The 13184-nt window shown below is 36.9% G+C and overlaps 1 protein-coding gene across 1 annotated transcript; it reads right to left on the bottom strand.

Annotated features, from left to right (window-relative positions):
• Positions 1-251: 251 nt before the first annotated feature.
• On the bottom strand, positions 252-10139 carry LOC149111743 (uncharacterized). Its single transcript, XM_089288854.1, has 3 exons — positions 9931-10139; positions 7140-7360; positions 252-484 (listed from the first exon to the last, which is right to left on the bottom strand). Exons 1-3 carry the CDS (start codon positions 10137-10139, stop codon positions 354-356), a joined length of 561 nt encoding a protein of 186 aa, XP_089144980.1. The 3' UTR covers positions 252-353.
• Between the last annotated feature and the right edge of the window lie 3045 nt (positions 10140-13184).

The raw sequence follows: 13184 nt of genomic DNA, 5'->3' as shown, positions 1-13184 counted from the left end.
TCGTCTCAGACGAAGGTACCGGGCAAGTTAATATGTTGTAGATCAAGTCCAGCGTGTTGTTTTCGTTAGGATTTTACAATACAGTGTGTTTTACCATTGCCTGGAAATTGGAGTCATATTGGAAGGGTGTGAGGTTGGGTATAGGGGGTAAAAAGTTAGTTCAGACTTTGTACAAACCCTAAATATGCCATTGAGGTAGCACGAATGCACATTTACCATCGCTAGGGCGCGAATGTATTACGCAATACATGTACATACATAAATAAACGTTGTCGCTTTATCTCCACGATTTAATATTAATATTTTCTAAAGATCAAGCCCTCAAAAATTAGACTTTCTTTTAAAAGGGTATTTTATACCTGCTGTGGAGTTAGTATCCCATTTTTGTTAAGGTATTCCATTGCTTCGTGAACGGGTCCACCTGGTTGCGTTATCAAATGGAGGAAGTCGTCCTGGTTTGTCTTGATATTGTTTTGAAGAAGAGCTGTGAAAAACAAAACAGAAAAAAAAATTAAAGGAAATCTTTTAGCAATTAGAATCACCTCCCACCTTAAAAAAAACAAATTTAATAACAAATTACTGTCTGTCTCTGTTTCGGTTTCGTATTTTTGCTTTGGAATTAGGAAAGGGGAACAAGGTGCCCACGCTGGTTTCAATCGTTTCTGTCAGTAACAGCAATCCAGTCAGAGTTACTACCGTTAAACTTTGTGACTGACTGATTTGTGAAATCCAAGATGGCGAGGTCAAGATGGCGGACTTTGTGATGTCATTTGACATAATATGACGTCATGAACAACAAAAAATTGTCCTCTTTGTAGGACAAGCCGAGGGCCATTTTTTGAAACGCAAAAATAATTTACACCATAATATATAGTATTAGTATAAATCTACTACCTTGCTATCACGAATGTCGTTTTCTGATTGGCTATACGCTACTCACTATCTATTTTACAGCTGTCGCCTTGTGTGTCACTTTTTGTTCTTACCACATTTTTACGTCATCTGTGATCTATTACTGAACAGACGCACGGCAAAATGGAATCTATTTGTTTTATATACTAACGGAACAAACTACTCAGACAAAGCTTTTTTATTTCAAAATCTTTCAACATAACTCGAAAGCCAGCCTTTGCCCACTTTGGCGAACACAAAAAAGCCATTTGACGTAATCTATTGTCTATATAAAATGAAGCAAACTCATTAGTTGCTATGCCTAGCAAAGAATAATGTTGGTCCAGGAAAATCACGCACTGTCAAACTTGACTCGAGCGTCACTTTTGGTGGAAAGAAAACTTACAGGGAAAGTAGAATTGAATTGCGAAATATACAAAACTTGAAGAAAATGCTGGAAAAGTCAAGTCAGTTTTTGTCACCAGAGAAGCCTTGTGAGCCGAAAAGCTTGAACGTTGCTTTGAATATTACAGGAGTTGAACAATACGCTCGGAAAACTTGTGGTTGCGATCAACACAAGAGGCCATTCGATTCGAGTTTTGACTGAAAGGAGCGTTAGTGACGCTAGAAATTTGTGTGCTCTGTTGTTAATGATTCTCAAATAAGTTTGATATAGTGTTGGAGACACTTAATAGCGGCGATACAGCTTGCCATGAGCTGTAGTGAGCTATACTTTGCTCGCTGCTGTGCCCTGAAACGGACTGGAACATTCGCGTCGGAATTTATCTTAACTGATCTTACGAAGTGATGTTTTGATGTTTCATTCCTGACATCAATCTGTGTCAACAATTATTTTGAGACTGAGAAAAGTTGGGTTCTTTAAATAAACTAATCTCATAAACAGTTTGTCTGTTGGGTTTGGTAAATTTGAGACAAAGCAATGTTTTCTTACCATAGGGTAATTTCAAGACAAATTGTGTTTTTGGTTTAGCCTCGCTCGTCTGCTCGAGTATTTTCTTTCTTCTTCCTGCTTCTCGCACCTGTTCAAGGCTTTGACAATATCTTTTTGTACCTTATCTTCCGCCCAGTCGCGTAAAATATTATCTAAATTTTCAAAACTTTCCGCCATTTTTAAACACAGAGGGTAAAACTTTGTAATGATTACGTCAATCGTGCGTCTGTCCTCTAATAGATCATAGGCAAGAACAAATCAAAATGCGAGAATAATTAGGGTTATTATATAATCTGTGATAGATAGTGAGTGCCATAGCAGTGTACCCTTGTTAACAAAATGACGGCCGCTTCTTGGCGTTTTTCAAGTGTTTGTGGAGAGGATTTAGATAAAGTTTTGAACGACTGGTAGATTTATGCTAAAACATTCGCTCTCGATTTCTATGCGCGATAGTTGACGAGGGCGCAGCCCGAATCAACTATCACGCGATAGAAATCTCGAGCTCCTTATAAGGCTTTATGAACCAGATTAAGAAAGTCGTGGTAAAAAACATTTTACGCTTTTACGCTACTGTCGTTTATATTTCATTTTCTGACGGTACGTACGTACATAATCGCTACACCGAAAGTGTCCGTTATCCTAATTAACTGCTGTCCGTTTTAAGCTTTTCCGGTCGGCACAGGCAAAGCTGTCCGCATTAAGCAGGTGTCTATCATGCTACATGATTGTATAGGTGATGTGAATGGCGGCCGACTTTGCCGTAGGTCAAAGATAGACGAGCAAACTATATATTTTCTCTATATCTGCTCTTTTTTTCCCTACTTTAATTTTGCTCAGTCAATTAGTTTTAAGCTAAGCTCCCTGTAATTATTGTGGTAAGGACCTGAATTACTTTTGAACTTAGAAAAACACTTGGGATGAAGCAATTTTGGTTGTTCGTGCTGGTTCCGGGGTAAACACTTGGTTAGTACCTCCAGTTAAGTCAACTCTTAATTCTGAGGGGATTTTTAAATTGCTTCCAGCAACTGTCCATATTTCTTGGCAAATTTTTGAATCGAGTTCTTTTGGCGAGAATACGGCAGCTTTGCTGTGAAACAGAACGGTTCAAAACATGGCTGACAAGAAGTAAGAATTTAGTATTTTTAAAAAACAGAGTCGCCAATTTTATATAAAACCTCAAAAAAAGGAAGTGGTTTAATTGATACAAAGCCAACATTTTGAAAGTAAAAATTCTTTTCTCTCTATTAGGTGAATTAACTTGATCGAAAATACCCCACTCTTTAAATTTGTTCGATTCATTCTATTATGGATTTTACAATCATGTTTTTTTTTTTTTAATATCTAGATCTTACGCATCACTTCAGTTCGGTTCAATGGAAAACTCTTTAGTTATCAGGTAATAAATTAGCAAGGTAGGTCCAATTTAGCATTTTAGAGCTGCCTCGCAAAAGTTTTCGCCATCCATTAGAGTCGATCATCCATCCATTTGAGTCCTCTTGTTTTACTCAGGTATTGCATATTTGTGTTTCAACGTCAGGACGGGGAAAATTGACAATATGTGAGTGAAAAAGAAAACAAAAAAGACATTCCCTTTTGATGTGAAGTATATATGAAATAATTCATATCTGAACTGCGGTTGTAGATGAAAGTGAGGAATGATCATCGCAGTAAATTGTCTAATTGCTTAAATTGGACAATTTACTGCGATGATTATTCCTCACTTACATTCCCTTTTGTTCTTTATTAGTTTTCTTTTCCCTAAGCCTATTCTTCAGTAGTATAGTAGGGACCACGGTTTCCGGATTTGTGAGGTGGAATCTCATTAGTGTGAGGTTGAATTAATTAACAGCGATTGCGTCATAGGCTTGCGGGGGAAATCTTATTAACGTGCTGTGGAATACATTAATTATAATATGATGATGTCATATTCCATTTTACTCTTAACAACAGGTTATAAACCGGTTTGACAGGTTTATCAATGATATCATGTTTTATTTTTATCTTCTGGCAGTTCTCGTTGGTGTCACTGGTTTGACAGGTTTATCAGTGATATCATGCATGTTCTATTTTTTTATCGTATGGCAGTCATGGTCGGTATAACTGGTTTGGTAAGCCTGCATATATTTTTGGATAAATGATGTCATAGTTTAATTTTATGACCCTTAAGCTTATAAAAGCTGAGGGTTAGGTTTTAGGGTTAGGGTTAGGGTTAGGGTTAGTTTGCAAGTTTGAGTAGTAATCAAGGATATCCATATAAATTTATTTTTTTCCCACTTAGTTGCGAGAAATATTAAAATTGCTGCTGACAAAATACCAGGATTTAACATCTCCAAGCTTAAGAATTTGCATTCGGAAGTCAGTCAGTTTTGCGGAGCAACTAGAGCTCACCGAAGAGGAATGGAAGCTATTATTTCACTTTTCGTTCCAGCTCTTACTCGGAAATGGGCGTTTCAGCTTAATATTTGCAAGTACGATATATGAGTAATTATTTTGAGAACAGGCATTCATTTTCTTGTCATCTCCGGAGAGTATTACAGACCTATTTAAATCAATGCCACGAGATCATTAATCAGTCAGGTCAATTGACATTTTAGGCCAAATTTAAATATTACTCATGAAAGAAGTAAATTAACTTGCGCGCTCATTTACAAATCATACAAAAGAATTCGATTAGTTCGACCGGTATGAACTATCCCAGGAAATAGGTAATGTTTTTCGCAAATGAACTGTGATGACTTGTAAATCATTTTAAGGTATTGTATACTCGCGCACACTTAATTAACGCTTTGAATACCAACTACGCATATATGCGTAATTAATGGTCGTGCTCTTTGTACCACTTGTGACGTCATCAATTTAAATGTCATCAGATTTTCTCGAGAAGCAGAACGTAGTACTCGGCTAGGCCTTTCCGAAAAATGTTCAGGTTTAGATATCGACGACATTCCGACGTCGCAAATCGAAAAACAACATTGTCAGTTTTTGGTGCAAAAACGGTGGTAAAATGGTCCACTACACCTATGATTGATCAAGGTCCATTTCTAGGCTTCGCCCGTAATTAACATCCAACTTTTCACGGCAGCCAGAAAGAACATACAATGCAAAAGGTAGTCAGTGTAAAAGGGCCGAGAAAAACAGAAATGAAAGGGGCAACAAACAAAATTGAGAACGGCTAATGGCAAAAAAAAAAAAAACAAAAAAAAAAGCGCATGCCCGGAATTGAAATTTTGCTCAATTTTGTTACTAATCCTCGAAAAATCTCTCCTTTTAGTAAAAAAAAGCTTTCTTAGCAAAAATTAGGCTTATTTAGCGTCATGGCAGCTAAAAAACCTGACTAAACGGTTAAAGACGGTATTTCTTGGCGAAATTTTGGTATTCAAAAGGTTAACCATTTCTAGCTTTAGTTTAACACTGTGTGCGTTGTACTCAAAGAAACTTAACTAAATAACTTAACCCTGAATCCTTATTTTATCCCATGAAACTTGAAATATATCTTACGGATGTACAGTGTATGGTTAGGAATTCGCTTTACCTTTACTAGCCAACCATTCCAGGGAGTTTCGTAACAAACTATTTGTTTGTTTGACTTATGTACACTAAATACAATTCCAGTTATAGGCTTATGTTTTGCGATTTAAAGAAAGCCATTGTTCAGGCGTCATCTTTTCTCGTACCTTTGTTCTTCCACTAACAAAGGCGCGGACAATTAATCTGGTCAAGTTTGATTACTATGTATGCTGATAACCCTGGCTCAAACAGCTTATCATAACCTGCGTAATAAGTTTCGCGCCCACATTTTGGCGGCTAGATTTTGGTTCGATCTTGCACCAGAAGTCTATATTCAACGAAACTACACCAAAGCGTTTTTTCTTTATTGGTATTTACTGGGGAAAATATTTTCATCAGTTGCAGTTGCGTTAGCAGTTAATTTTACGGCTAAGTTTTGGCGCCAAGCTGTTTTGGCACAATTTTGATAGCACAGGTATTTGTCGATTGTTGACTTTCATCAATTTTGTGGCTCCTAAAGGAGCCATTGTTGTTTCATCGTTGTTCTACCGCTCAAAAGCTGAGCGTAAAGCATCCATGAGGAGTGAGATTGTCTTCTCTTTTATGGCCAGTTTCTTGTGGAGTTTTAGCTCCCTGGAATGCCGTATATGCCTGTTAGCCACTCTTGCCATGACGTTTTTGTCCAGCGACACCCGTAAAGTCCTTTCTGGACGAGATATTTTTTCATCTGGTAGGAGATTCATCAGACTATTGGCGAAAGTGAGAGATCTCTCTCGACTTCTGCCATCGCCCTCTGGATCGATAACTCTAGCTCTTTATCAAGTTCCATCTCTAAAATCAGCGGGTTTTTTTGCCCGCTAAAAGGTTATATAGTCTTAAACTTATGAATAAATCTTTCATAAGTTTACTCGCTCCAATCTCTATACGTACAGGACATGTAAAAACTAGGCAATCTAAGAGAGGGTCATTTCGTAATTCGCAATTGTATTCTGGCCTTATAATTAAGTTATTTTACCATGCATTTACCTTTTACGTAAACGCGTGAAATGCACGTGGGAAGGCGCGTCCGCTCGTGGAATTCGCATGCGCGCGTGCCAGAGGAGAAAAACAAACAGTACTGGTTTTGGTGCCTTTTCTGCCCTTTCTGACCTTTCTGCCCATTATGCTGGGCATGCCCTCAAAAATAAAAAATAAATTTCGTGTCGTAAATAGTTTTATTCAATTGGTATCTAACTTTCGCACCGCAACAAGTTAAGACACAGTGAATTCGATTAAATATGCATTCAAATCCCAAAGAAGGTGTCGTGGACAAAAACCATTACTTAAGTGCGAATACTTCGGAGGTTAAAGCTCTAATGGCTTATTATGTTCTCGCCAAGAAGGGACAATCATTTTGTTAACAAGGGTACACTGCTACACTACTCACTATCTACAAAAGAATAGATAGCGAGTGGCGTAGCCAATCAGAGAACGGCATGCGTGATAGAACGCTAGTAGATTTATACTAATAAACAATTAGGTTATGAGCTCGAGATAGAAATCTCGAGCTCATAATCTAATTGTTTAATAGAAACACGAATTTAAACCAATCAGCAAAAGTATTTTCTTTGGGCTATTTTCTAAATAGGGGATGTGAATGACGGGTTTTCTTGTTTGTTTCCCTTAAGAGAAGTCAAAGATAAACGGCCAAACTATTCTCTATTTTGCTTTTCTTTTTCTTTACTTTAATCTCACGTAGTAAATTTTAAGCTAAGCTCTCTGTGGTTGCTGTGGTAAGAACGTGAATTACCTTTGAACTTTTGAAACACTGGGGATGAATCAATTTTGGTTTTTCCTGCTGGTTCCGGAGTAAACACCGGGGTAGTACTTCCAGTTAAGTCAACTTTTAATTCCAAGGGGACTTTTAAATTGCTTCCCGCCGCATTCCATATATCTTGGCAAACTTTTACACCGATATCTTTTGCAGTGAAGCTGTGGAATAGAATCACCCAAAAGAGGGCTGATAAGATACTATAATTTTTTATTTAAGAAAAGTCGGTAATTTTATATTTCAAACAGTTAGAAAAAGGGCAAAATAACATAAAGCCAAAATTTTGAAGTAGATCATTCTCCTCTCTCTATTAGGTGAATTAACTTGATTGAAAATATCCCACCCTTTAAATCTGGCCTATTCACCCACTGCGAGATGATTTAGGTGCTTCGTGTATATTGCGACCCTTAAACCATGAATTAATTCATTTTAATGTTGACCATTCTCATTTTCTCTCCTTTAAAGCCACTCAGCTCAATGTCGTCAACAACAATGATATACCGCTACAGGTATATTTAGAAACAAAGATTCAGGTTACCTTTCTCGACAGAGGAGAGTCAGCAAGAACAAGACGCTGACGATTTTGGCTATCCTCCTGATGAACAACTCGTCTAATTGTTGTAGTCAGAGGTGTCTTTCTTGAACCTGTCTAGGCTTGGAATTAGGCTGGTCATCTTATTTTATGCCTTTTACCGTTATGTTTCTATGAATATTTAAATCACACGCATCACTCAGTTTGGAAAACGTTTGAATTATCGGGAAATAAACAATGAGCAATTAACTGCCAATTAGCTAGATCCGATGCAAACATAACTAGCATTATAGAGCTGCCTCATGAATATTTTCGCCATCCATTAAAATATCATGTTCCTGTTTAGCCTTGTTGTTTTACGCAGGAATCGCATATTTGTGTTTCAACGTCAGGATGGAACAAACTGTCAATATCTGAGTGACAAAGAAAACAAAGAAAAACATTCCCTTTGGTTATTTAGAAGTTTTCTTTTTTCTTAAGTCTGTTCTGCCGTTTTAAAATGTACAATTATTTGAATTAATCTTGATAAATACATTTTTTTAAAGTCTGCATTCTAAAAATTCCTTTTCCTATCGTGTCAGTAATCTTTTCTTTTTTTTCTTTTTTTTTTTTTTAATGAGCCTGACACGGGGTAGTCATTTTCTATTTCAACTACCCGTTGCTTATTAGAGGCTGCATTATCGTTTGTCTAAGTTCGTAGGAGTGACGTTTTTCTATACTTAGGTCATCAGTTTGGAAAGAAGAAAGTGTAATCTCAAAATTTAACTGATCAAATCTTTCCATAATCTACTTTGCAAAAACTCAGTTTGAAGTGCTATGTTTTCCGTTCTCTGCTCTTTTTAATTAAATTTTTATTCATTTACTTGTTGGAACCTTAGTTAAACCTTCTCAGCAAGGAAACCCTGCAAAGTTCAGGCAATAAATATCCCGTGGGCAAGTTTATTTTTTAGAAACAATTTCTTTATGAAAACTCTGAAGTTAAATCGAAATAAATCAAGTTGTCCGTGGAATAGATTCCCGTAATGTAGCGCATTTTATACATTTATATTATGTATTTACTTCTTTGCCTTTTCATTGTGGTAGTATGTCACTGAGAAAGTTATTACTTTCGTCAATGATTTAGGCAGATTCCATTGATAATAAACATGAAGAAAAACGCGCCGGAACTGTAGGAGTGATTTTCCTATAATGTTTGTAAACGCCCTCATTAACTCGTTCTACAGCGGGTACCAACTCTCTCCATTTAGTTCTCATGTTTCCGTCCCAGTCTGGTGGCGCTGTGGTCGCAATAATACAAATCCTCTCCAATGTAGACATTGGACACTAACTTAGGGTTTCGGACTAGCCAGTGTTATTATCTTCCATTCAATGTAATTTACTGTTTCTGGCATCACATCAAAGTTAATCATGCCTGCCTGCATGCAAGGATGACGCAGCGAACTGAGAGAGAGCTCGCGTCCCACCGAATGTATCTTCGATCGTCATACAAGTAGATATGTTCTTTCCTTTCATTAATTTCATTTTTTTAAAAAACTCGACTCAGTAGTTTTTTTTAAGCTAAGCGTGTAAGAAGTCTCCAATACTTTGAGGATAAATAGAGTAACCATCCATTGTATCTGTATATAAATCAGGCCAATATGCCAAAATGACAGTTCTGTAATCATTTTGGAAGTTTTAAAATAACTTTTATCAGCTTCAAGTTGAGATAAAACTACAAAGCGGCTTCAAGTTTGAACTGCTACGTTTTTGGCTCTCTGCTGTTCTTATCATTTCTTCATTTACTTTTTCAAACCTTCTCAACAATGAAAACCTGCAAAGTTCAGGCACTAAATTTCCCGTGAGTATGTGGGGCGGTCCGGCCACAAGCGCTCCATTAAACCCTTTCCATTATTAACGTCTTACTCGCCAACTTTGTTTTTATCGTTTTGCTTTTGTGTTTTCTATTCATTCTTAGATTAAGCCTATTTTGAAAAAAAATGTTTTGTTTTATTTTCTCTGGCAAAACATTGTCATAGGAGGAACGCTATTATAAAATTGAATCAGTGCTGAGTTTCAGCCAAAGAACTTGAAATTTTGGAAAGGTTACAGCACTCTACCTGACATTTGGAGCATTTGGGAAGCAGGTACTAACCACTGGTATCCTTTTCAAGCTCGCTTTTTTTCGAGCGCTTGTGATTTTTAGCAGCTATAAAATTTTACACCCAATTTCAAACCTTGATTCTTAATTAGATTTCTCACCTGAATATTAAAGACAATAATGGTTCTATAGTTTCCAAATCCGCAATCATTCCAGCTTTTCCAACACTTGTGTTTTGTATTCGGCTTCCCGCCCGGTTAATTTCGGAGTAAATATGCTTGAAAGCATTCTTCATGAATTGGTTTATCAAACCTCTGCTGCTATTTAACGTTCCTCCATTCGGCAAACGGCAATGTAAAAACGCAGTCATGTTCGAAAATTTCGAAACTAACTGAGAAGTCTTATTAAATTGAAGACACTTGAATCAGTTGCTATTTCAGGTATCCTATTTCAGCCCACACGTATTTGTCTTTCGATGGTATGCCATGTCTTTGTTTCTTCTGGTAGTGCAACCATATGACGATATAGCGAGCACTCACCATATAGCGAGCAGTCCTAACGGAATAGACACCCGTGCTCTTTTCTAAGTAGGAAAATGAACACCCAAGAAATTAGTCGTAGTTTTTAGCCACTGGCAATGACAAAAAATATTAAGCACTTGAAGAAAGAGTCCATGTCTTATCAGATGTCACAATTGGCATTGTGAAAGAGCATACGTGCGTACACTGTTTTATTTTCCACGGGTTGGAAGAAAATGTGCCGACAGATATTTGATTTTCTTGGGTGAGGGCAGCAGGGATTAGATTCAATGAAAGTTTTGAATAGTTCAGGGCTTAGAATGCTATCCATACTCTGAAAGTATAAGAGGTCATGGGGGGCATAGATGTTTGTATATAAGACAACATTTCTTGAATGACTTACGTTGACATTATGATCTCTGAATTTTAAGAACACGTCTGAATATTATCACTTTCGCGAGGTTAACCATCACCTAATATTACTGTAGAGTGTTAATAACATTTTAGCTTTTTTGAACTTATTGTTCTATTCATTGTTAACGCTTTTCGTAATCTAGTTTGCTTATCAAAAACGAATCAGTTACCAATTTTTTTCCCGTCCTTCTTCGTGAAGACTGTAAAATTGAAAATCTTCTATGACTTACACAGCTTTGATTTTCTTCAGCAATAACAGTAACATATTTTGCATTTATGTTTTTTACCTTAGCTTTACGGGACAGAATCACGAAGACCTTTCTTACTTACAGGTGTAGGTATCATTTTCTTACTTCAGTTGGTTATCTGTGGCAGTTATCAAGTATCGTTTCTAATATGTTCAGTTTACGCCAAGATAAAAAGCCTTTATATAAGTTTAAGTGTAGTTTTTTTCTTTCTGGCTCCTCGTACCACGTCATCCTTATTCTGAGGTTAAGAGTCTTGAGATAAGCTTATTTATAGATTTAAGGTATCAGTAGGCCCCAAATGACCATCATTCTTTGGCGCCGCTTTACAGTCGAACGTTTGACGCAAACCCTAGTAAAGGATATATTTCTGACAGCTTAGAATTGTTAGATTACGAAGGTATATTTGTTAAAATCAATCATTTTAATATTTGTTGCGAATGCCAAGACTCAACAGGCCGTTCTTCGCAAACTTCACAAGTTTATTTTAAGATTACAAGGTTCGTTTTACTCTCTCCCTCTGACTGTGTACTTGTACTAAAAAGACTCAACACACGGCACTCCTTAAAAACTTAGCGAAACCTAATTTGATTGGCTTAAAACCTTTTCTAAACAGTTTCTTTGATCACGGAATATTACCTGACACGCAAGCTTACATGTTTCGTTGATAAGATGAAACGGGTTTACAATCTGGTGCTAATTAACTGGTAATCATCGACTGAACTAATTGAGATTTCCGCAGGCACGTGCTTCCGATTTCTATTATTCCTAGATTCCCTGAATCACGCAACTTAAAAATAGGATAAACTGTCACACAATTACATTGGAACTTTCATGACATATTTTCTAAATATAGTGCTCGCTTTCCTGAAGTGTAGAGGCTCACTAATCAAGTTCGTTTTCTGTTGGATTTAAGCTGAAGGTAGCGATCAATATCGCTATGTCTTCTTGACGCCTTTCTCCAAAAATTCTTGTCCAGAAATTTTGATTAATCGTCTGGTTTGTTTTCGACACGCAGTTAAACTTTGAGAGGTAATAAAACAAGCATTCCTTTTACTAAAATTGAGATAACTATTAAAAGAAGCAAAAAATAAAAATTCCCCGACACCCTTTTTTTCACTCATTATTGGGCAACATTTTCCCCAATTCTCAGCAGCAAACGTATCCTGGGTGCCACAGGTTTATTATTTTTTTTTTTGTACTCGTGGCTTCGCCGCTCACTGAGAGCGGAAACGCAAAAACTCCCATTGCCACCCAGGGTGCCGCAAACGTTAATAACTCTCCCAAAACAAACTCAAAATGTGCGACCACTTGCTATGAAGCTTGATAAAATTTTAATTTGCGCTGATTCATTGATTCTCACTGCAGAATCCATGGTCAGTTTGCTTATAATTTAGTTTACTAGTACTCTCATATAAATTGGCCGCACAAAAACATTCACTGCAGATACAGTATGAAAATTACACGGACAAAATGGTTTTACTGTGATTCGTTACAAGTAATAAAATATCAAAATAAAGGCCAGCAAACCTTTAATGTCTTTGAATTAATATATAAATTTAGCCCAGCCTGGTAGCGGAGCTACAGATTGCTGTTGAGTTGAGTTGAGTTGATAACTTTATTTATACACGGTAAAATTTCCTTCAGCATAACTAAACTAATTAATAAATAATACAGTATTATAAGGATGCGGTGTCTCATTCAAACTGTAATGACGCAGTTTACCTTTAAATTCGCTTACAGAAACTGTAGATCGAAGTTCATGAGAAAGGCTGTTCCACAACATAGTACCCCTAGCTGTAGGAAAAATTTCTCTTTAAACAATTGGTGTGGGGCTGTGGAAGTATACTGGAAGTAATGTCATTTCGAGATACGAATCGAGATTGTAGGTATTCACGGTCAATCCTTGTAAAGTTGTGAACATCATAACAGAGATCGCTAGATGGCTGTTAGTCTTTGATGACTAAGTTTTCGCCAGCCGAGTGCCTGCAACAGTTTATCAATATCGTCTTCATTGCTTGCATACAATAAAACACGGGCTGCACGGTTTTTCAGAGAGGCCAACACCGCAGTTGCCCCAAACAATACTACAACGATCAAATTATGCTTGAACTGAACTATTATACATATCAATTACAACATTAACAGGAACAAGCTCAATTTATAAGATGCCGTATTTTTTTAATTGCACCCAAAGCAGAGGCAATCTTTTAAATAGCTAACTCGTTACTGATGTCT

This window comes from Orbicella faveolata, unplaced genomic scaffold (genome assembly GCF_042242905.1).
Source record: "Orbicella faveolata isolate gen_17 unplaced genomic scaffold, um_ofav_v1 contig_2, whole genome shotgun sequence".
Classification (NCBI taxonomy): domain Eukaryota; kingdom Metazoa; phylum Cnidaria; class Anthozoa; order Scleractinia; family Merulinidae; genus Orbicella; species Orbicella faveolata.
This window is presented reverse-complemented; position numbering and strand designations above follow the sequence as displayed.